Consider the following 21,379-nt stretch of genomic DNA (forward strand, 5'->3'; position numbering starts at 1 on the left):
AAATCTGAACAAACAGCTCTCTCCAGGGTGTCGTCTTTGTGTTTTTCTCGGGGATGGCTCTCGCTCCAGGCAGGCTGTGCCTGACTCTCATAAGGACCATTCGGCTGAGGACGCAGTGAGTGAACAGGGCCAGCACCTCCCATATCCACTTTGACTTTTTGATCTTTTTCTGCCCGTGCCAGTGGCGTCTCACTGCGACTTCTCCCCGACTGACAGATTTGCTCTTCCTGGGTTCCAGTGCCCGATCCCATCACCATCAAAAGCCCGCATACTTGGGAAAGCCTGTGGGAAAGGCAGCAGTCTTCTAAAGATACAGATTACCTGCACATCTGTTTGGCTTTAGTTAAACATGACTGACTAATTTATCCTGCAGTGTGACATGAGGATCCATTTCCGTTGCAAGTTGACTTGGCAATTTTCTCTGCTTAGGGAGTGTTTAGAATAGATGGCGTGCATGGCAAATGAGAAGAAATAAATGCTATTAATTTTTCATTTTTGAGTGTGAGGTTAGCTGTAGAGTCCACATCACATTTCCTCAGAGAAATAGACCACATCCTCTCCTGTTTAGATGTGAGCACTTCCTCCAGAGGTGCCAGGACCTGCCCCTTTGGCCGGTCCCGGTACCCGGGCAAAGCCGACGACTCCTTCCCCTCTCGTCTGTGTGCGTGGCTCAGCATCACGCTGGTTCTGGACTTGCGTGGGCTTGTGATCTCCTTCCTCGGTTTGTCTTCAAAGACTGAAGGGAAGGGACAGAGACACAACCTTGAAGTCTGGACGTCGTGACGAACCTCCGAAAGCCAGAAATCCCCAAGGGGTGGCTAACATCATCTCACGCTGTCCCATATGATGTTCTGCTGTGACGGAAATATTCTTTATCTGTGCTGTCCTATGAGTCCCTAGCCACATGTGACCATGGAGCATGTGGAATGGGGTGGGTACAACTGAGGAACTAAATTTTAACATATTTAATTTCAAGTAATTTAAATGTAAATAGACACATATGGCTAATGGGGACTGTATTGGTTAGCACAAGTATACATTTTCACCTATTTCCTAGGTGGCCAAAGCCAGTTTTGTTTAGGTGCATTTGTCTTACTGGTTTTCTGAATGATGTGGATGTTTGCTCGAAGCTTACATATAAATCTTCAATTTAAAAATAACAATAGTGTTAGTAAAAGTCATAGCTAGCACATACTGAGTAATGACTATATACTGTGTGGTTTGCTAAGTAATTTACATACCTTTTCTAATTTATAGTCACATAGTGATATCTTGAGATTACAGGTGAGGAAACTGAGGCAGCGAGAGGTTGACTTGTGCGAGTCCCACAGCCAGTAAAGCTGGGCTTTATCCCAGGCAGTGCGGGCCCAGAGCTGTTCCACTCTGCTGCCTGTCAAGTCAGTTCTCAGAGTCATTTCCTGGCTGGTGTTTTGATAGTCACGTCCTGGTTGCTGAAAGCAAAGCAGTCTTGGGGTCATTAGTGGCTTGGGTCTGAACAGTGGCCACGTAGTCGCTCCACGCTTTGCAGAGTGTAGGTCTGGATCCTGGCTGGAATGAAGGCAGCAGTTCCAAAGAGAGCGCTGAGCTTGCACTGAACCCGCCTGGGTCTGCTCACCTCCCTCAGATGGAGGGTGGGACAGACTTTTCCTGCCTCAGGTCTAGAAAGTTTGGCTCTCTGTTCAACACCAAGCCCCAGGCTAAGAAAAGATGGGCTTGCCTGGAAGCAGACTAGGATGGTCAGGATGAAGGGAGGGTCTGTGTGACATCAGTTTCTTCTGGAGATGATTCCACCATTTGCAAAGCAGGTGGGGGCTTATCGCCTCAATTCAGGGAGAGCCTGCAGTCACTGAAGGCTGAGTTGGAGTTGTGGCATGACTGTCTACTCATTCACCGTTACCCCCATGTCTGCCAGTGAGAGCCTGGGGTGTTCACTGGGCTCTCTCTGTGCTGGTAGATTTCAGCCTTAACCTGTGTCCCATCAGCGGCAGGAGACATTCAGAACTTGTCTGGCTCTGCAGCGTAACATTGTTTTTGCTTGGTTTCTTCGCAGCCTGTCTCCTGTAGCTTTTGACTTTGGGAAAAGTGACAGTTGTGGGGTTCACTTACAGGGATTTTGGCCCCTTCAATCTTTAATTTCTGTCTCTCCACCTACTAAAGTTCACTAAATCCCTTGCGGGTTTTCCTGTCTCTTGTCAAGATTCTCAGTACCCAGAATGAGGGTAAGTCAGGGAGACGGGGGAAAGTCGGCTACTTCTCTGCACCATTGTCCCTTCTCTGGGATTTGTTCCCTCGAGCTTTACCTCAGCACTCTCTGCGACCTTCAGGTAGCCTGCACCCCTCTCCCCATCCAGCAGATTTCTCCTTGTTCTTAGGAGTGTATCCTTTTGGCCCCAGTTACTGTCCTACCTAAAAGGCGAACTGGGTAGCTATAGATGGGCTGCAAATAGAAAGACTCTTCCATGGAGAAGGCATCCATCTATCTATCTGGAAAAATCAAGTCAGTCTGTCAAAACACCGGCAAAATACCCCATATCCACAAATCCAAACCTTGGGCTAAAACAGAATTGAGAGTCTGCTATTGTTGGGAGCCTTTGGTGTCCCAGGCGCCTCTCCCTAAGAGCATTAGCTATTCCTGAGTGTTAATCTCTTGGCATGAGTTTAGTGAAAATGTAATCTTCTCTGGCAAACTGCAACAGCAAGTTTTATCAGGTTAGCAAGAGGCATCCGTGACGGCCTTTGAGGCTGATGCACAACTGTGAGACCATGACAACTTACTTTAGCAGCTCAGAGGCAGGCCAAAGTCAGTTCTGAACAATGCTGCCTGCCCTGGGAGTCAGGGCTGTCTTTGTCAACGTTTCTTACCTGTGATAGCAGCATCTTTGGGGGGTTTTCCAAGTTGGGGTAAGGAGTTATATCGTGGCTGGGCAGGGAGGTTTGTGTAGGCATGGCTTTGTTGGTGGCACCGCATGGTGAGGGCACAGAGCTCATAACAGGAGACCACCGTGGACTCACCGATTCTCACCTTTGCTTTCCTCCAGCCTGCACGGACAAGGAGCTGAGGAGCCTCGCTTCCCGGCTGAAAGACTGGTTTGGAGCCCTTCATGAGGATGCAAACAGGGTCATCAAGCCCACCAGCCCTGATGCAGCCCAAGGCAGTGAGACCACTTTCCTCTTACTCATTCATTTTACTTTAAATTCCACGTTTTCTCAGTTACGAGACATCATAGATTTAGCATTTTGGGGTGAGCAAAGAGACACTACATTAAATATATACACTGACTTAAAATATGTCCCAATTTCAGAAATATCAAATTACAGAGGAGGGGAAAATGCCTTAGAATCAAGACAATAGAATACGTTTTACATGTTTTGATCCAGCTGTGCCGACGTTTGACTGTGCAGGTGGTCAACGCCCCTAACCACCCCTCGTTGTTCAAGGATCAACTGTATTTTTAAAAGTCTAGTTGCAAATTATATGTTTAGTATAGATATCTTGGAAAATACATATAAAATATATATAATTTATTTTTAAATCTATAAACCCACCATTTTAACAACTTAATCTCGTTGTGGTATATACTTTTTTCTTTCTCAAAAAAAAAAAAAGTGTGGGTGTGTGTACACACTGTTTTATGACCTTTTATCATTTTGCAATATACTGTAACTATGTTGTTGAGTATATTCTGCTTTGTAATAGCTACAGAGACTCTCAATTTATGGATATAACTTAATTTATGTAAACTGACCTTTATTTTGGAGCAACGAAGTTGTTCCATAGCAAACACTGAGACTCCTATACAGGTGTCCACCTCCCCCATGAACTGGCAGAGACCACACTCAGAGCCTCTTCATAAGCTGGAGAGAGCTCGGAATGGGTCCTCATCTCTGCACTTTGATGGAGTCTCTCGTTGCCTTTAATGGAAAGTGATTAGGGGAGGCTGCCCCACACTGTGGCCTGGCAGCACAGAATGGGTGACTCGGCAAGGCAGTTCTTCAAGTATGTGGAGTTCGGGGGCTGCTAGGATCTACAGTTTAACCTGTACCAGGTCTCTGGCCCAAATAGGAATGATCTCCTTAATTTGGGGTTATTCTCTGCTGCTCATAGCTACAGACACTAGTAGAGACTATTGATCTAGGGGACAATTCTTTCACAAGTTTGGATCTTCTACCTTAAGGGAAAGATAGTATTTGTGTTCCAGAATCTAAGTGTCTAAAGAATGGTTCTTGGTAGTTCCTGTGGGGAAGGAGAAGTAAGGAGTTTCTTTTTATTTCGGCTGGGGACGCCTTGGGAGTCTGTGAACAATTAATTCACAGATGGTCTAGAGAGGCTTTTCCCAGGATCCTCCAGGAGCAGCTGGGCCCGGGGATCTCTGACCAGCCATTCAACAAAGAGCAGGTTGGTGTGTGGAGAGCTGCTTCTTGTGGCCTCCAGTCCCAAGGGACTCCTGCAGAAAACTAGGGAGCCCGCCAAAGACCTGTCCTTGGCCAGAAGCAGACGGAGTCCCCAGAGAGGCTGGTTTGCTGTCCTGAAGCAACTGGAGTAAAGGGGATAAAAAGGAATGACACCTGGTTAGTCCACAAGGCCAGAGGAGAGAGAGTGTTTGTCAGTTCAGGAGTTCTGAAGGGGGAACCAGGGAACCCTACAAGTCCCACATGCTTGGGGCCAGTCAGAAGAACCACTGTTTCCCCTCCTCCCCTACACATCAGATGCAGGTGCCTCTTTCCTGGAACCTTCCAAATGGATATGCAGTGGACTTGACCTTTAGACTACTGCCCAGCGAGCTTGGCACTTCTTTTTGGTGGTCAGCAGTAAGCTCCTCTTTCCAATGTATCAAAATGTTAACACCCTATAAAATTGATGCATGTGACATAAAATATTCTGTACAAAAAGTGTGGAGCCATTTAGTGCCAGAGTAAATTATCTTCCTTTACTTAGCCCCTGAGGACATCATCGAGAGTGTTCAATCACGACCTTCAATCAAAGAAGAGACCACATTATGTTCCCACAGTCTCTGTTCTTGAAAAAGGGGATGTTCTAAGATAGTGAAAGGAATATATTTAAACGTGGAAAGATTGTTATGTTTGATGGGGTAATTTGTAATAGCTAGAAAACTCTCGACAAATACTTTTAGGGAGCAGCCACTATGTGCCTGTCCTGGCTGAGGCTGCTGAAGGAAATAGCGCAGTGTGTGCCTGGAGTCCAGGGCTGAGAGTCTAACAGGCCTTTCAACCGCCCAAAGCACGGGGCTCTGCCAGAGCTCAGTGAGGGAGGCTGTCTACTTGACGGTTAAGACGCCTTGGGAAGATAGCTTTAAAAAGGGTAGGTGCACGTTGCTATACCTTATAATCCTCTGACTAAGCAGGGGTTCCTGGTAATGCAACCCAATGACCAGGATGTGGGTAGGAACCCCAGGAGTGGGCAGTTGACCCTATCGAGACCCTTAATTACAGTCACCGTAACCTCCCTTGCACTCCCTACCCCCCAAAATGGCACCCTAGCCAACTGGAGGTCCTCAGGGCAGGAGGGCCATGTGTCGTGCGAGGCAGAAGCACCTGAGAGTGGAGGGTTGAGAATGCACACTTCGGGTTGGGCCGCCTGGGTCTGGATCCCAGCTCCACACTGTCAGACCCTGAGCAAGTAACCTAAGCCCTGAGTGGAGGATATCGCATCATTTCATAGGACTGTTACAAGGACCCAGTGAGATGATTAAGTATAAAGTGCTTAGAAGAGTGCCTTAAGACAAAAGTAAAATCATCAATTTTCCAGGAAAATAAAGCCAGTCCTAGAAATCCAGCTTGTGGAATAACTTGAAAATGCATGGTGCTCTGGATTCTGAAAGAAATTCAGTTTTAGATTTGGCGCATGCCCTCTCTGGGGTTTGGCTATAGTAGACGCAAGATCCCAGGTGTTAAGCAAAGTGTCGTTATTCGAGTGCATACAGTTTCCATTGTGGAAACAAATAATTCTTTAAGAAAACTACCCCTCCTCCCCCCCAGGAAATAAGAAAGAAATTATTGTCTGAGTCAGTCTGGGTCCCGCATCATGTACCTCTGAAGGGGACTGCAGAGAGTAGCACGTGGAACTGAGGCGGGGGCCTGGGGGCCCAGCTTGTTTCCCACTCACGGTCAGACTGCTTGGGTTTACCTGTCCTTTGGGGCAGGACCAGTGCTTCCAGACTGCGGTTTCACCTTGCTGCCATCCTTTTTACAACAGTTTCTTTGTTTTGGCTTTTCAAATAATTTTTTTTTCCCTTAAATATAAAAGCATAGTTTGCAGAATCATCAGTTAGTTCCACAGCTCACTGTATGCTTCCTTTCAGGCATACTCTGTTTTGAACAAGTCCAGTAAATGAAAAAAACCATTATACATCACAGATAAATTAGCAGTGGGGATTTGTTCCCATTAGAACTTATTTTCCTACAATGCTGACTTATGTTTTTGTGCATTTAAAATTTTTCATTTAAAAACCGCCACCACCAAGATCATATGCTAGGAGAGAGCCTCCGGGACCAGACCTTTGGTGAGGGGAGGCTGTGGGGGTGGACCCTGGGCCTCCTCTGTGGTCAGGAAAGACCCAGCTTGGCGGCAGCTTACGCATGCCTTTCCCTCGGCAGGGTTTGACACCAGCATCCTGCCCATCTGCAAGGACTCCCTGGGCTGGATGTTCAACAAGTTGGACATGAACTACGACCTCCTGCTTGACCCCTCAGAGATCAATGCCATCTACCTGGACAAGTACGAGCCCTGTATCAAGCCTCTCTTCAACTCCTGTGACTCCTTCAAGGACGGGAAGCTCTCTAACAATGAGTGGTGCTACTGCTTCCAGAAGCCCGGGGGTAAGGTGGGAGAGAGGTGGGGTCCAGAGCCCAGGGCGGAGATGTAGACCACCTCCTGGGGAGGCAGGTGGAGACCAGCAGGCAGAAAGACACAGCTAGAGAATAAAGCATTCACCCTATTTAATGGCAGGCCCAAAGGCTTTTTTCTCCTCTTTTACAATTCCATTTTTAGCATGGTATGTTAGAAAACACAAGAGCATAATCAAAGAGTCTGTTATTTCAGTCTTCCTTTTGGGAAAATCTCTTAACCATATTTTGCCTCAGACTTTTCATCTGTAAAATGGATGTAGAAACATCTGCTACATAATTCCCAAGATCACTGTAATACTGTACAAATGTAAAGTAGCGTAATTCCCATCGCACATGAATTCTCCCCGTTCCCCTTAAACAGAGACACTTGTCAGCTTTTCTAGGATAGTATGGATTTATACTGAGTGTCTTAGACAAAGATATTTTGGTTATAAACAAACTCTGGCTAACTGAAGAAAGAGACAAGATTTGAGAAGTAAATGGAAAGAATACAGAGGTATCTCATGTGGCACAAAGTCAGGAGGGTCAGCCTGCAGTTGTGCAGACTAGAGACCAGAAGACTCCAGGATCCAGAGGCAGGAGCTCTGAGCCTCCCTGAGGGGCCCGGGGTCTGGCTTTACTTCCCTTTGTCTCAGCTTCCTGGGGAGGGATGAGCATGTGTGATGGCCCACAGCTCAGGGCACCAGCAGAGACTGGCTCCCAGAAAAATCTGGTCCAGTGTTAAGTCAGGGCTCCAGCGTAGCACTGTAGGCCTGGCTGTCAGAACCCACCTCCAGGAAAGGAAGGTAGCTACTATCATTAAAGCATTTAAATTGTCTGTGTGTGTATGCACGTTCAGACAACACAAACAGCAGAAAACGTAGGCCTCACAGAAGGGCACTCACTGCAAAGTAGGAATGTCTGTATGTTTATAGGATTATAAGATACATTCCTAAAAGCGGACTTGCTGGTCAAAAGGGCATGTGCATTTTCAAATTTGAGCACTGTTTCCAATTTTCCCTCCAAAGAGGTTGTAACAATTTTTAGTCTCAGGAAAAATATACAAGAATACCTATTTTCCCATGGTTTTGTCGAACTTTGTGGACAGTTTCAAATTGAGGGAAATTATATTTCCTTATAGGCTTCATTTCATTTCTCTTATGATGTAGCTTGAGCATTTTTGAGACACTCTTGAGTTCCCTTTTCCTTGACATGTCTAGTTTTCACACATTTTTTTCCTATCAGGTTCTTGTGGGTTTTTTGTTGTTGTTGTTGTTATTGTTGTTGTTGCTTTTTTCCTATCAGGTTCTTGTGGGGTTTTTCTGTTGTTGTTGTTGTTGTCTTATAGGAATTTTCTCTAAGGACTAGAACTGTTCTAGACATATATGATGCAAATTTTCCCCCAACTTCAACTCTCTATTTCCCCCCAACTTCAACTCTAGGGAGAAACTTTAAGTTTTAGTCATATTTCTCCATCTTTTATTCTGTGGCCTCTTAGAAGCCATAAAGCTTACATTAAGCTTAGAAAGGTATTTCCCACTTAACGATAGTAATTCTATTGTGTGTTTTGTTCAGTATCTTTGGGATTACGTTGAGTGTTTGTTTATTGAAATCTTGTATCAGTTTAGATTTTTTTAGATGGTCATGTAGGGTCCCAGCACCCCCCCGCCCAATCCCTGGAGATGGTTGTCCAGTGCGCTTGTCACCGATTGACAAATCCATTATTCTCCTACCAATTTGAAATGCTTCCTTTATCATACATAGAATCTTATATCTATCTATTCCCAGATAGTCTGCCCTATTAAAAGAACAGTTATTCATAAATCAGTTCTAAACTGTTTAAATTACAGTTGTTTTACAATATGTTTTAATATCTCGTGGGGCCACTCTCCCCTGCCATTAATCTTTTTTCAGAATTTTCCTAGATATTCTTATATATGTTTAACTTTTTGAGCTGAGAATCAGTTTATGCAAACTTAAAAAATTCTTACTGGTATTTTTTTTTTACTATCATGCAAAATTAGATTAATCTAGAGTGAATTGATAGCTTTATAATATTGAATCCTTTTATCCTAGAATCTGTTAACCAGTAGAGTTATAAGTTTTGTTCTCAGATATTATATTTCCTCACTGGTGGTTGTTTTAATATTAATTTTGTTCCCAGCTACCTTACTAAATTCTCGTTTTGTTTAAATAGTTATTCTGGTTGGTTTCCTTGGATTTTTTTCAGGTGTGCAATCATGTCATCTGCAAATAGTGATGATTTTTGCTCTTCCCTTCTGATTTTTATACCTCATTTCTTTCTCTTTTTTAATCACACCAGCTAGTACCTCCAAATCGATATTAAATAATAGCCATGTTTTTCACTTCAGTAGAAATGCTTGTAGTGGTTCAGCATTAAGCTTAATGATAGCTTTGGGCTTGAGTTTATATAAAATCATGTGACTTTAGTCAAGGTTAGCTCAGGTTTAGCTTGATCAAAGCGGAGGCTCAGTGCTAACGCATCACCTGGATATGTAATGCCAGGGCCCCAGGGGTGACGTTACTGCCTTAACCAAGAGACAGAGCTGGTTACCTGGCCACACGGCATGTCTCTGGTTAGGCTGCCCTTTCAGCAATTGCTGAAGGAAGCCAGGATCCCCACCTGTGGCAGGACAGGGTACCCAGGTGGAGCCGAATGAGATAATTTGTTGTAGTTCTCTGTCCCCCATTTTGTGCATTTCTTCTAAGTTTATTTTTTGTTGGGGTCCCACCACATCCGTCCCTGACCCAAACCAGTTCTGAAATTTTTATTTTACTTCCACATTTCATTATTTCCTATTTATTAAGGCATGTACTTGAGGCTAAATTTTTTTGCCAAAGTATTTAGCTATAGACCCTAGGTATTGATATTTGGTACTTTTATTATAGTTAATTTGTAGGCAATTCTACAATTAAGGCTGTGAGTGCCTCCTTGGCCCAAGGAAATTATAAGAGTGTACTTTTAAACTTTTCATGTAGTAGGATTATTTGTTGACTGCTTCTGATATTATTCTCTTTAGTTTTTTTTACTAAGTTTGAGTTTTAGATCTTTTCAAAGATTCTCATCGGAATTCTATTCTTTGAATTAGTCCTTGAATATTTGGAAAATATTTCTATTTTCTTTATACGAAAAAAAAAAAAGATGCTAAGTATAAACTGTCGGGAGTCATAGCTTTTTGATCTTCTTAAAACTTTATTTGCTTACCACTGAGTGTAACTATAGAATAATGTGTGAACCCATACCAATTTTTCTCCCTTTATTAGTGAGGTAACTAACCGTTGTGCCTGGAAGTCAAAAGGATTTACCTTTTAAGGGCACAAACTTCCTAGGACATGTCTTCGTTTTTCTATTACTTTTCTTGAGCTGCGTATGGTCTCTTGAGCTCTAGCATTAAAACCTTTTTGTTGCGTTTGATTAGTCTCTTAGGATCATTCATTTTGTAGCTTCTTTCTATGTCATTTTTATCCTTGAGCCTTTGCATCTGTGCATTTAGCTCTGGTCTCACATAACTCTTTTCCATTAGAATCCTGGACCACTTAGAGAAATCTTTGTTAATTATTTTCACTGGCTCAGCAGCAAACATTTTTCTGTTAACGAATTTTTCATCTGGAGTTTTGTTTTGTTTTTCTTCTGGTTTTCTTGCAACAATTTTTAGTAGGTCTTAGTCTGATTTATTTTTCCTTATCTTTCAATCAGTAGAGTTTTAAAAATTACTGTAGGACAATTTCAGGGGTCTTATAACTAGAAACTTATTTCACAGGAAACAGTGTTTACACGACTGACTGACTTTTCCTTCTCTTCAGGAGCAGGCTTCTAAATGCCTTACAGTGTCTTCTCTATGTTTCTGTGTGGTTACAAAAATGAACATTTCCATTTGCAAAATAGGAATAATACTGGTACCTCCCTAATATGGTTGTTGTAAAGATGTAAAGTTCTAGAACACTATCGGGCACATACTACTTTTAATCATCAAAGATGGAACTTGTTTCCCTTTTTGTTGTTTTCAGTTGGTATCTTAACTACAGAAATCAACATAATATATTTTACAACCAGTTTTTCACAAGGAACCAGCAGCAGGACCAGGTGGCATTGTGATATCCTCAGGGTAATAGATGTAAATAGGGACTCGGATACTTTCTACAGGCTGTACTCATGTACATACAGAGGTAGTATAAGTGCCCTGAGAATTAGAACACCTCTGTCCATGCCTGGAGGGCCATTAACAAACAGCAGAGCTCCCCGCTCCACCCCCCAGAGCCACAGGATCTGCAAAAGCAAGTTAAGACTCGGACTAGTGAAGTCACCTTTCTTTTTGCTTGTAATGGAAGAAAGCTCTTCTCTTGGGAGGTAAGAGAGTATCACACACTTCTATGTGCCCCACTTGGCCATGCGGCTCCACCATATCAGTCCTCCATTGAGAACTGACAGTTTTGTGCTCATTCATAACAACATAACTGAGGGCTCAGAAGATGAGAGAAAGAGACCTGCCCAAAGTATTCAGCTATGAGGTGACAGAGTTGAGGTCTCAAGCTTCTACACTCTCTCTGTATCTCTTGTATATCTTCATAGCTGCCCCTTGAGGTCTGTGTTTTACTTTCCTGGGTCGTGAGCCACAAGGTCTTGAAGCAGCCATTCTAATCCTCTCTCTCTCCTACAGCAAGACCTAGGGGAGAGTGTCTGTCACCTTCCCTCTGGTCAGTCGGTCTGGCCTGTGGATTCAGAACACTGACCTACTAGTAAGCTTTGGTCCTGGTTCTCAGCTCATCGAAATCTTAGCTGATTATTTGCTTCCCTAATATAAAAGAAAAAGTATTAGCAAATCAGCTATTAAACACCTGGTATTTGCTTGAGTTGGTGGTGGGGAGAAAAATTCCTGTACGAAGCATGTAGCCCCCAAATACTATTTTAAGTACCTCGTGGTATAAGTTGTTTTTTTTAATTAGTAACACTAATGGCCTGAGTTTGTTCTGCCACATAGCCACAGCATATGGAGTAATTCCACTCCCAGGTGTGTCACTGTCTACATTTCACGTCACAAGTGAAGCCAATCATTAGAGATTATATCCCATACCATCTGGAAACTAACTTTCACAAATTATTTTTTAGGTCTCCCTTGCCAGAATGAAATGAACAGGATTCAGAAGCTGAGCAAGGGGAAAAGCCTATTGGGTAAGTACAATTTCTTGCCACTCATTTATACAACTAATTAAACCATCATGTCTCTTGTAATATTGAGTACAGCAGTGGTTCTCAATTACAGGCCAGTGCTTCATGAAAGAAATGCCTCACTTTACCCCAGACAGGGCTCTTTCAGGCAGCTGGATATAATCTGAGGACCAGTTTGTTGGCCGAGAATTAGCAAGAGGAGAGGTCAAATGTCACCCAGGGTTGTAATCTCTTCCTACTTTTGGCTCCAATGGATCTTAGCTTTTCCTTCTTTCAAGCACCGCCATTGAATGGAGCTCTCTAGTATCCAACTCTAAGGTCTATAAATTTCCTATATTCCCCAGATCAAGTTGTGTACTTGAGGAAGATGAGCCATACTCCCATCTGAATCTATCAGATAGGATTCAAAGACATATGTGTACTTGCATGTGTTTCTTAGTGTCCCATGCATGGTCTCTGAAGAAAGTATAAGGCTGTTTAGACACTGCACATTTCCCTTACCATTCTGTCTGCACGGTAAGGAAGAAGCAAGTGGGTCATATGAATGCATTTTCCCTGACGTGTGAGTCCGGACAAAGTCAAGGTAACAAATGCTAACCTGCTGAAGCATTTGTTCCCTTTTAGCTCCAAGCTGTTCTGTTTCCAGCACTCGGGTTGTTGTGGCATTCAGACTAGGCCGTCCCTGAGAGGGTATAAACCTCATTTGTTTGCTGAAAAGGAATCTGCGTTGCTTTTTGAAAAAAGCTGACCAGCTGTAACACAGTAATTCAGAGTTATTTTTGTTAAGCTTTCAGGAGCAGGTGCTTTCCCTAAGCAGCCTGCCATTTCAGAACTTTATTTACTTGATAGAGATGGGCAAGTTTTTTTTTTTTGCAGACTGTCAGATGTAGGTGGTCTGTGAGCTCTGGTGATGTCTCTTCTGATTTTGGGGTCACCTCAAAGTGTATTCTCCTTCCTACTGCTTTTGAAAATTATTTCACTGGCTTGTCCCAGACTTTTGGCATCTGGTAACACTCTGTTCAACTCAGAACTCCAAAGCTGTAACTCTGACCTAGATTCCTAGGTCTGGGCCTAGATTCCTCTCCTGTGTGAAAAAGTATAAAGGCCTCTTTCTGATCTGAAGGCAGAGTGGCTATATCCCTCTGCCATAGTTCTGTCCAGTACAAGGCCTTGGGCTTACTGATCTGATTCTCCCATGCGGGAGGTTACTTTGAGTTTATGTGTCTGAGGTTCACAGAGAACATATGGAGATTACTCTGGCTGCTTCATAAAGATACAGTTTATTTGCTTACAAGTTGTTTTTCACATGGTGAAATCTCCTAATATACGGGTGTTCAGGGGCATTTTGATTCAAAAAATAAGTAAAACAAGCAATAAATTACTACCAGTTCTAATTATTGCCTAGAGTGGTAATCCTATTACAGATTTAGAGCAGCACCTGCTTCTTACCAACCTTGGGGTTCAGCCTAATATGTTTGTTTGTTGCTTATTAAGTGCTGTTTTCCAACTGCAGGTCAAGGAGGAGGACCCACAGTTCCCCAGCTCTACTGGTTCTCCTCCTTCACAGATCTTGAGAATCTGTTTACAAATCTCTCTGCCTTCTGGTTATTGAAAGCACTTACTTTTCCTGCAGACTAGGGGTGCTGAGCCCTTAAGTTAGAGTGTGAGTAATACCCTCTCACTGTGGCATCAGCAGACTTGCCTATCACTTAGGAATGGTTTTCCTACCCATGACCTCATTTGCTGAGAGCCAGGTCACCCTGGAATAGCCTTGAGAGCTGAGCATTTGAGTAGTTCCATGTAATAGGAAGGTGGGCAAAGTATATGGGTGCAAAGAGTTGTGTAGGTGTGTTGTTGAATGCTAGTAAATGGAAATGATGGCATGGTCAGCTAAATTTGGGGATGGGGTAGAGATTTAAAAAGGTATAAAAGAGTTATCCTGGAGAATGAATGGATAGAGTAAGATAGGGTTACTAGGTACCACCTTGAGGTTAGCAGTAGTGCGCTTAAAATGAGACTAGTTTTCAGATGATTGTGACTTTTACTTCAATTCAAAGCCATCTCTTCCTCATGTGGATCTTATTTCCTCTTTTGTATTCAGGCTCCAAAAACTCTCCCCACTTCTCTCCTACATCACTGATTTTTCTCTCAGTACTAGAGCATCTTCATCAACATTAAAACAGAGAGGGAAGATCAGCTCTAAGCCATGAGGGGAGGCAGCAGAAGAACCCAACACACATGCAAAAATGCTGTTATTCCTCACCTCTTACCCGCTCTACCTATTGCACCATTTTTTCTGCTTCCCCCTCTACAGAGAATCAGCTGGAATCAGAGGTTAAATCCAGGTTCAAAATAGTAAAAATTTGTCTCCCCTGCCATGCTTCTTTCTGGGGTCTATTCCATGAGAACCCGATAAGCACCACTGGTTTAAGAGAAATACCTTCAGAGTAAATCACTTTGAACCTAGCATGTTAAACTTATCCTAATGAGTATTCTAATGTGATGACAGATATTCTCAAATCATAGATGCATTAAGTTTAGTAACCCTAGACTGAGTAAAGTCTCACTAAAAGATTTACAGACGATAAATGACCCCAAAAGAAACTGTGAAAAAAAATCTGCTAAATCAAAATAAATGACCTATAAAAATAGTTTGATAGTAAGCTGAAATTAAAACTGCAGACTATTGAGGGCAATGAGAAAAAGGTGGTAAAAATGTGTTAAATTTCTGGTTTATTCAGGAAAGAACAGATTAGATATTAGGAAAAGTATGCTTCTCAGTAGATTTAAGGGTAATAATAGCAATAGAACATGTAGTTTTAGAGCTATAGAAGGAAAAACAATTTCAACAAAAGGCAGGAAAGAGGGACAATAGAAAACCCAAAATAGAGTGGTAGAAATAAAAGCAAGCATATCTATAATCATGAAACATGTGACTGGGTCTAACTCACTAGATACTATCAACTGGTATTTTTAAAGAGAGTTTCATATAAAACAATTACACAGAAACTTTAAAAGATAGTAAAGACTCATTTTTATAATAATGTTAAAGCCTGACAAAAGCAAATACTTCCAATTCTAAAAACAGTTATCACCTTGCTGAAATGTTACTTTTATCATATTATATCAAAAATTGGTATACTCATAACCTTAAAACAAAGCATAACAATTGCAAGGTGTCATATTTATAATCATAATCAGAGACTTCAATAAACCACTCCCTGAAACTTATAGTTCAAGTAGACCAAAATATGTACATAGAACTGAACATGATTTATACACATATATTCATATATATTTATTCCTGTACATAAGCATAGAATATCGAGTCTTTTCAAACACAAATGAAATACTTGCCATGGATTATACCACAAAAGAAAACTCAACAAATCTCAAAAAAGAAAAGATTAAATTTACTTGCAATGACACAAAAGAAGTCAAAAATGAGAATGCCCAAACCCCATACATCTGGGGTTTTTAAAAGAATTAGTCAAAGATGAAATAAAGTAAAAACTATAAAACATTTAGAACCGACTGAAAGTGAAAGCAGTGTATACCAAAATTGGAGGGAGGCAACTAAAGTGAATCTTAGAATAGTCATAGCTTCAAATCAGGAAAGCTGTAAGAACAACACAATAAACTGGAATGACAGACTAAAGCAGGAAACAATGAAGTAGACAAACCTCTGGCCATATAAAAGGCTCAAATACTATAATGAATTTAAAAGTGGGATGTAACCTCAGATATAAGAGAATACTGGAAACTTCAGCATGTATCAGAATCACATGAAGAGTTTTTCAGGCGGTTCGTGGGGTCTCACTCTCAGTTTCGGATGCAGTAGGTCTGGGTGGGGGCCCGAGAATTTGCTTTTCTAAGATGTTTCCAGGTGATGCTGCTGGTCCTGTATGAACACTCTGAAAACTACTGCCACAAACCAACTTATAACAATTATGAAAATCTAGTTGTAATAGATACTATGAGTTACCACATTTGAGTCACAAAGAACCGGAAGACCCAACTAGATTTAAAAACCATAAAGTTAATTTGAATCAGAATGCCATTCTCATTCCCCAAAATAGGCACCAGGCCCAAAACATTTTTATGTGTGAATCCTTCATGGAAGAGATCATTCTTCTTTTACACAAAAATGTCAAGTATAGAAAAATACCTGAATCATTTTCTGAATTAATTGCTTTCATACAGAAATTGAAAAAACAAAATTATATGCCTCTGTCAGTAATATAGATGCAAACTGAACCACTACTAATTTATCTTATTCAAATAAATAACAAAAATAAATGTAAAGGATACCAAAAAACATGTTTTATCAGTTATTTAAAAAGTTCTCAAATCAGAAAGTAGAAAATATGAACAGACCAATTACTAGTAAGGAGATTGAATCAGTATTCAAAGTAGAAAAGCCCAGGACCAGAGAGCAGATGGCTTCACTGGTGACTTTTACCAAACATTTAAAGAAGAATTAACACCAATCCTTCTCAAAGTCTTCCGAAAAATTGAAGAGGAGGGAACATTACCAAATTCATTTTACGAGACCAACATTATCCTGCTACCAAACTCAGAAAAGTACAGGCCAATATCCCTGATGAATAAAGATGCAAAAATTTCCAATAAAATAACAGCAAACCAAATTCAGCAGCACAATAAAAGGATCATTCACCATGGTTAAGTGGGATTTATCCCTGGGATAAATGGTTTAGTATATGCAAATCAACCAGTGTGATATATCACATTAACAAAATGAAGGATAAAAATCATATGATCTTAGTAGACACAGAAAACCCACTTAACAAATTCAACATTCATTCATGATAAAAAACAACAAAATATAGAAGGAACATACCGTAATATAGTAAAAGCCATATATGACAAGCCCACAGCTAACATCATACGCAATGGTAAAAGATTGAAAGCTTTTCCTCTACTATTAGGAACAGAACAATAATGCCCACTCTCACCACACCCATTCAACCTAGTACTGGAAATCCTAGCCAGAATTAAACTGAAAAAAAAAAAAGACATCAGAATTGGAAAGAAGTAAAATTGTTAATATTTGCAAATGACATGATTTTATATATAGAAAATCCTAAAGACTCCACCAAAAAAACTGTTAGATCTAATTAACGAATTTGGTAAATTTGCAGGATACAAAATTAACATGCAAAAATCAGTAGCATTTCTACATACTAACAACAAATTATGTGAAAGAGGAATAAAATCCATTTACAATAGCCTCAAAAACAATAAAATACTTAAGAATAAATTTAACCAAGAAAGCAAAATAGCTCTACACTGAAAACCATGAAACATTAATGAAAGAAATCAAGGAAGACACAAATAAGTGAAAAGATATCTTGTGTTCATGGATTGGAAGAATATGTCAAAATGTCTATACTACCCAAAGCCATCCATAAATTCAACTCAATCCTTATCGAGATTCCAGTGGCATTTTTTACAGTAGAAAAAAATCCTAAAATTTTCTTGGGACCACAAGAGACCTCAAATAGCTAAAGCAACCCTGACAAAGAAGAACAGAGCAGGAAGCATCATACTTCCTAAATTTAAGCTACATTATAAAGCTTTAGTAATCCAAACAGTATGGTACTTGCATAAAAAGGGACTCACAGACCAATGGAAAAGAATACAATCAAGAGCCCAGAAATAAATCCATGCATATAGAGTCAACTAATATTTTAGAAGGAAGCCAAGAATACTCTATGGAGAAAAGACAGTCGGATCAATACAGGATGCTGGAAAATTAGATATTTACATGTAAAGAATGAAACTAGACTCCCATCTTATACCACTCCAAAAAATTAACTCAAAATGGAATAAAGACTTAAATATAAGACCTGAAACCATGAAACGCCTAGAAGAAAACAGAAAAAAATCTCCTTGACCTAGATATTGGTAATGATTTTTTGGATATGACATCTAAAGCACAAGCAACAAAATAAAAAGAAACAAGTGGGACTAAGCAAACTAAAAAGCTTCTGTACAGCAAAAGAAATGATTAATAAAGTGGAAAGACAACCAAAGGAATGGTAAAGATATTTGCAAATCGTATATCTGATAAGGGATTAATATCCAAAATATATATATAAAGAACTCATACAACCCAATAGCAAAAATCATCATTATCCAATTAAAAAATGAGCAAAGGAACTGAATAGACATTTAGCACAGAAGATTTACAGATGGCCAACAGGTACATGAAAATGTGCTCAACATCACTAAACATCAAGGAAATGCAAATCAAAACCACAAGAAGATCATCTCACACCTGTTAGAATGACTATCACCAAACGACGACTGCTGATTGCAATGTAGAGAAAGGAACACTCATGCACTGTTGGTGGGAATGTAAATTGGTGCAGCCACTATGGAAAACAGTGTGTAGGATCCTCAAAAAATTAGAACTAGAACTACCACATGATCCAGCACTTCCCACTTTGGGGTATTTATCCAAAGAAAATGAAAACACCAGTTCGCAGGGATATCTGCGCCCTCGTGTTCGCTGCAGCATTACTTAACAGTAGCCCAGACAGGGAAACCTATGTGTCCATCAGTAGAGGAATGGCTAATGTGGTGTATATGCACAACAGAATATTGTTCAGCCAGAAAAACAAAGAAAATCCTGCCAATTGTGACAACATGGATGGACCTTGAGGGCATTATGCTAAGTGAAATAAGTCAGACTGAGATAGACAAAAATCCTGTATGATCTCACTTCTATGTGGAATAGAAAAAAAAACCAAAACCAAGTTCACAGAGAGAGAGATGAGATTTATGGTCACCACAGGCAGTGGGAGCTGGGTCAAAAAGTACAAATTCCCAGTTATAAATAAGTACTTAGGGATGTAATGTACAACACGGTGACTGTAGCTAACACACTGTAAGGTATGTATCTAAGTTTTTACGAGTAAATTCTAAGTTCTGATCAGAAGGAAAAAACTTTTGTATCTCTATGAGATGACGGATGTTAACTAAACCCACTGTGGTGATCGTGTCACAATCTAGGCCGAATCGTTATGCTGTGCACTTCAACATTAATGCATTTCTATATTAATTTTGTACATGTTGATAAAACTGGAAAAGCATAAAAAATAAAAATTATTAATAAGGGTAGTACATATTCATAATTTATAGAGAAAAATAAGAACTCATCCAAGAAGGACTAGAAGTCCTGTCTAACCTGAGCAAGTCCCACGGCCCTGTGATCTAAGTAATGCCCAACCACCTGATTCTCTCCATTAGTCCGGCGGCAGACACCTCGTATTACACATCAGTCCCCTTCTGTCTGGGGGTAGGGCATTAACCCAGAATATCTCTGCACTTCTGGTCCCCCAGGAGCATTCATACCTCGGTGTAATGAGGAGGGCTATTACAGAGCCACACAGTGCCACGGCAGCACAGGGCAGTGCTGGTGTGTGGACAAGTACGGGAACGAACTGGCTGGCTCCAGGAAACAGGGCGCCGTGAGCTGTGGTGAGTAAGGCCTTCTGTGTCAGCCCTGTAATGATCTCTGCCACCTATAGGTCCTCGCTGTGTCAGGGTCTGAGCAGAAGAATTTCAGGTGTCTGTGGTCTACAGTGAGTGAGTTTACAGTAGTAGGTCCTCGCTATGTCAGGGTCTGAGCAGAAGAATTTCAGAAGGTGTCTGTGGTCTACAGTGAGTGAGTTTACAGTGGAAACCCGTGAGATTATGCAGACAGGAAGTCACCATGACCACCGAGCTGGACGACAGTTTATGACAGTTGGGAATTGACACAGGCCAAGAGCCACTTAGGTTGCCTTCACTTTCCAATTAGGATTATAAATCTTCCAAGAAAGTAGAAGCATCTCAAGAATTCTGGGGTTCCTATCAGAACAAAGCTTGGGGTCCATTCCATGTAGACTAACCCCACCCAGAGAGGGATGCTCCCATGTTTGGGAAGAAAAATACAGTTAAGTCACATGCAAGGGAACCCCTGACATGGGTTATGAAGTGTAAGCAGGAACTAACCTCAGATCTGTTCCTTCTTCATGTTGCAGAAGAGGAACAGGAAACCTCGGGAGATTTCGGCAGTGGCGGCTCTGTGGTCCTGCTAGATGACCTGGAGGACGAACGGGAGCTGGAACCAAAGGACAGATTGGGGAAGCTGAGGGTGCATACCCGGGCAGTGACGGAGGATGATGAGGATGAGGACGACGACAAAGATGATGAGGTCGGGTACATATGGTAGTCTCCACGAGGACGAGGACATGAGGTTGGCACAAAATTGCAAGTCACTTCCTGTTCCTGCATTTGTATCTAAGACTCCACGGCACCAAGGTCTGTTCTCCATTGTCGCTCTCTATGCCCGACCTCAGGTTTGGAAGACAGCTCCTCGTTCCCAGAGCATTCTGATTTTGCATACGGTTGTGTGGGAAGAAGGGTGTTGTGTTGTGTTATGTTTTTAGACAGTGGAATGGCTGGCTGAATTACAGCCTCCTTCCCTCCCATGAGACTTTTGCAATGAGCATGTGATTTATGTGGGATTCTGGCAGTGCGGGGAGCCCCACCCTGTAAACGTCAAAGACCCTTTCTGGACTACCCACACTGGTGGTTATCACAGCATGGTTCCCGGCCTTACGGTGTCTTAAGTGCTTTTCTTGTGTCTTGTAGATGTCGTGGAAAACACACCACACTGGACTTTATTCCCTTTGCTCCCCACCACCCCTGCTGTTTATTATTAAAAATTAGTTATTCACATCACTGTATCTGGCTTCCTACAAACAACAGCCTTAATTCAGTCAAGAATCCCTTTGGGGAACTGATTTTCTTTATTAAAAATACGGCGTCTGGATACTTCTCTCTGTACATGCATAAATATGTATATATGTACAGAAGAGGCTATGTGTCTATGGAAGGTATGCACTCCTCTCGGAAAAACTGGGTGGGTATCTGTTAAAAAAAAAACTCACTTGAAAAACAATTATAAATCTGTCAGCTTGTCCAGACCTGGATCACAATTTCTGGAATAAAAATGTGAATCGAAGTCCTTTTCTGCACTAACAGTCGGCACGTTGTCGCCTGCAGGAGGGGGAGGTCTCTTCTCTAGGCATCGGCAGAGTTACTGGAAGCCTCTTTGATTTGGATAAGCCTCTGTCTGCCTAAATCACTTTTCTCACACAAGCCATGCGACTCCCACGTGGGCAGCTTCACAAGCCATCTGTCTCATTTCAGCTCAGAGCCCCTGCAACGGTCCTGTCTGCCGCAGCCTCCTCCCTTCCCTATGTAATCTACTCAAGGGCTTTTTCTGAGGCATGTACACACAACCCCCTGCTCGCTGAGAAGGAGTACCAC

At 41.6% G+C, this 21,379-nt stretch overlaps 1 protein-coding gene across 2 annotated transcripts in view; it reads left to right on the top strand.

The window, feature by feature from the left end:
• The window catches only part of SPOCK1 (SPARC (osteonectin), cwcv and kazal like domains proteoglycan 1), a 456,569-nt gene extending 435,639 nt beyond the window's left edge, over positions 1-20,930 (top strand). The window contains exons 6-10 of one of the 2 annotated variants that reach the window (XM_006923091.3): positions 3,039-3,155; positions 6,616-6,837; positions 11,975-12,037; positions 19,403-19,540; positions 20,086-20,930. In XM_006923091.3, coding sequence (XP_006923153.1) covers positions 3,039-3,155; positions 6,616-6,837; positions 11,975-12,037; positions 19,403-19,540; positions 20,086-20,276 — 731 coding nt within the window. In that variant the 3' untranslated portion in view covers positions 20,277-20,930. The remainder of the gene's footprint in view (positions 1-3,038; positions 3,156-6,615; positions 6,838-11,974; positions 12,038-19,402; positions 19,541-20,085) is intronic. The other variant, XM_006923092.1, reaches the window with a different exon arrangement.
• Positions 20,931-21,379: the final 449 nt, after the last annotated feature.

This window comes from Pteropus alecto, unplaced genomic scaffold, assembly GCF_000325575.1.
Source record: "Pteropus alecto unplaced genomic scaffold, ASM32557v1 scaffold78, whole genome shotgun sequence".
NCBI classification, from domain to species: Eukaryota; Metazoa; Chordata; class Mammalia; order Chiroptera; family Pteropodidae; genus Pteropus; species Pteropus alecto.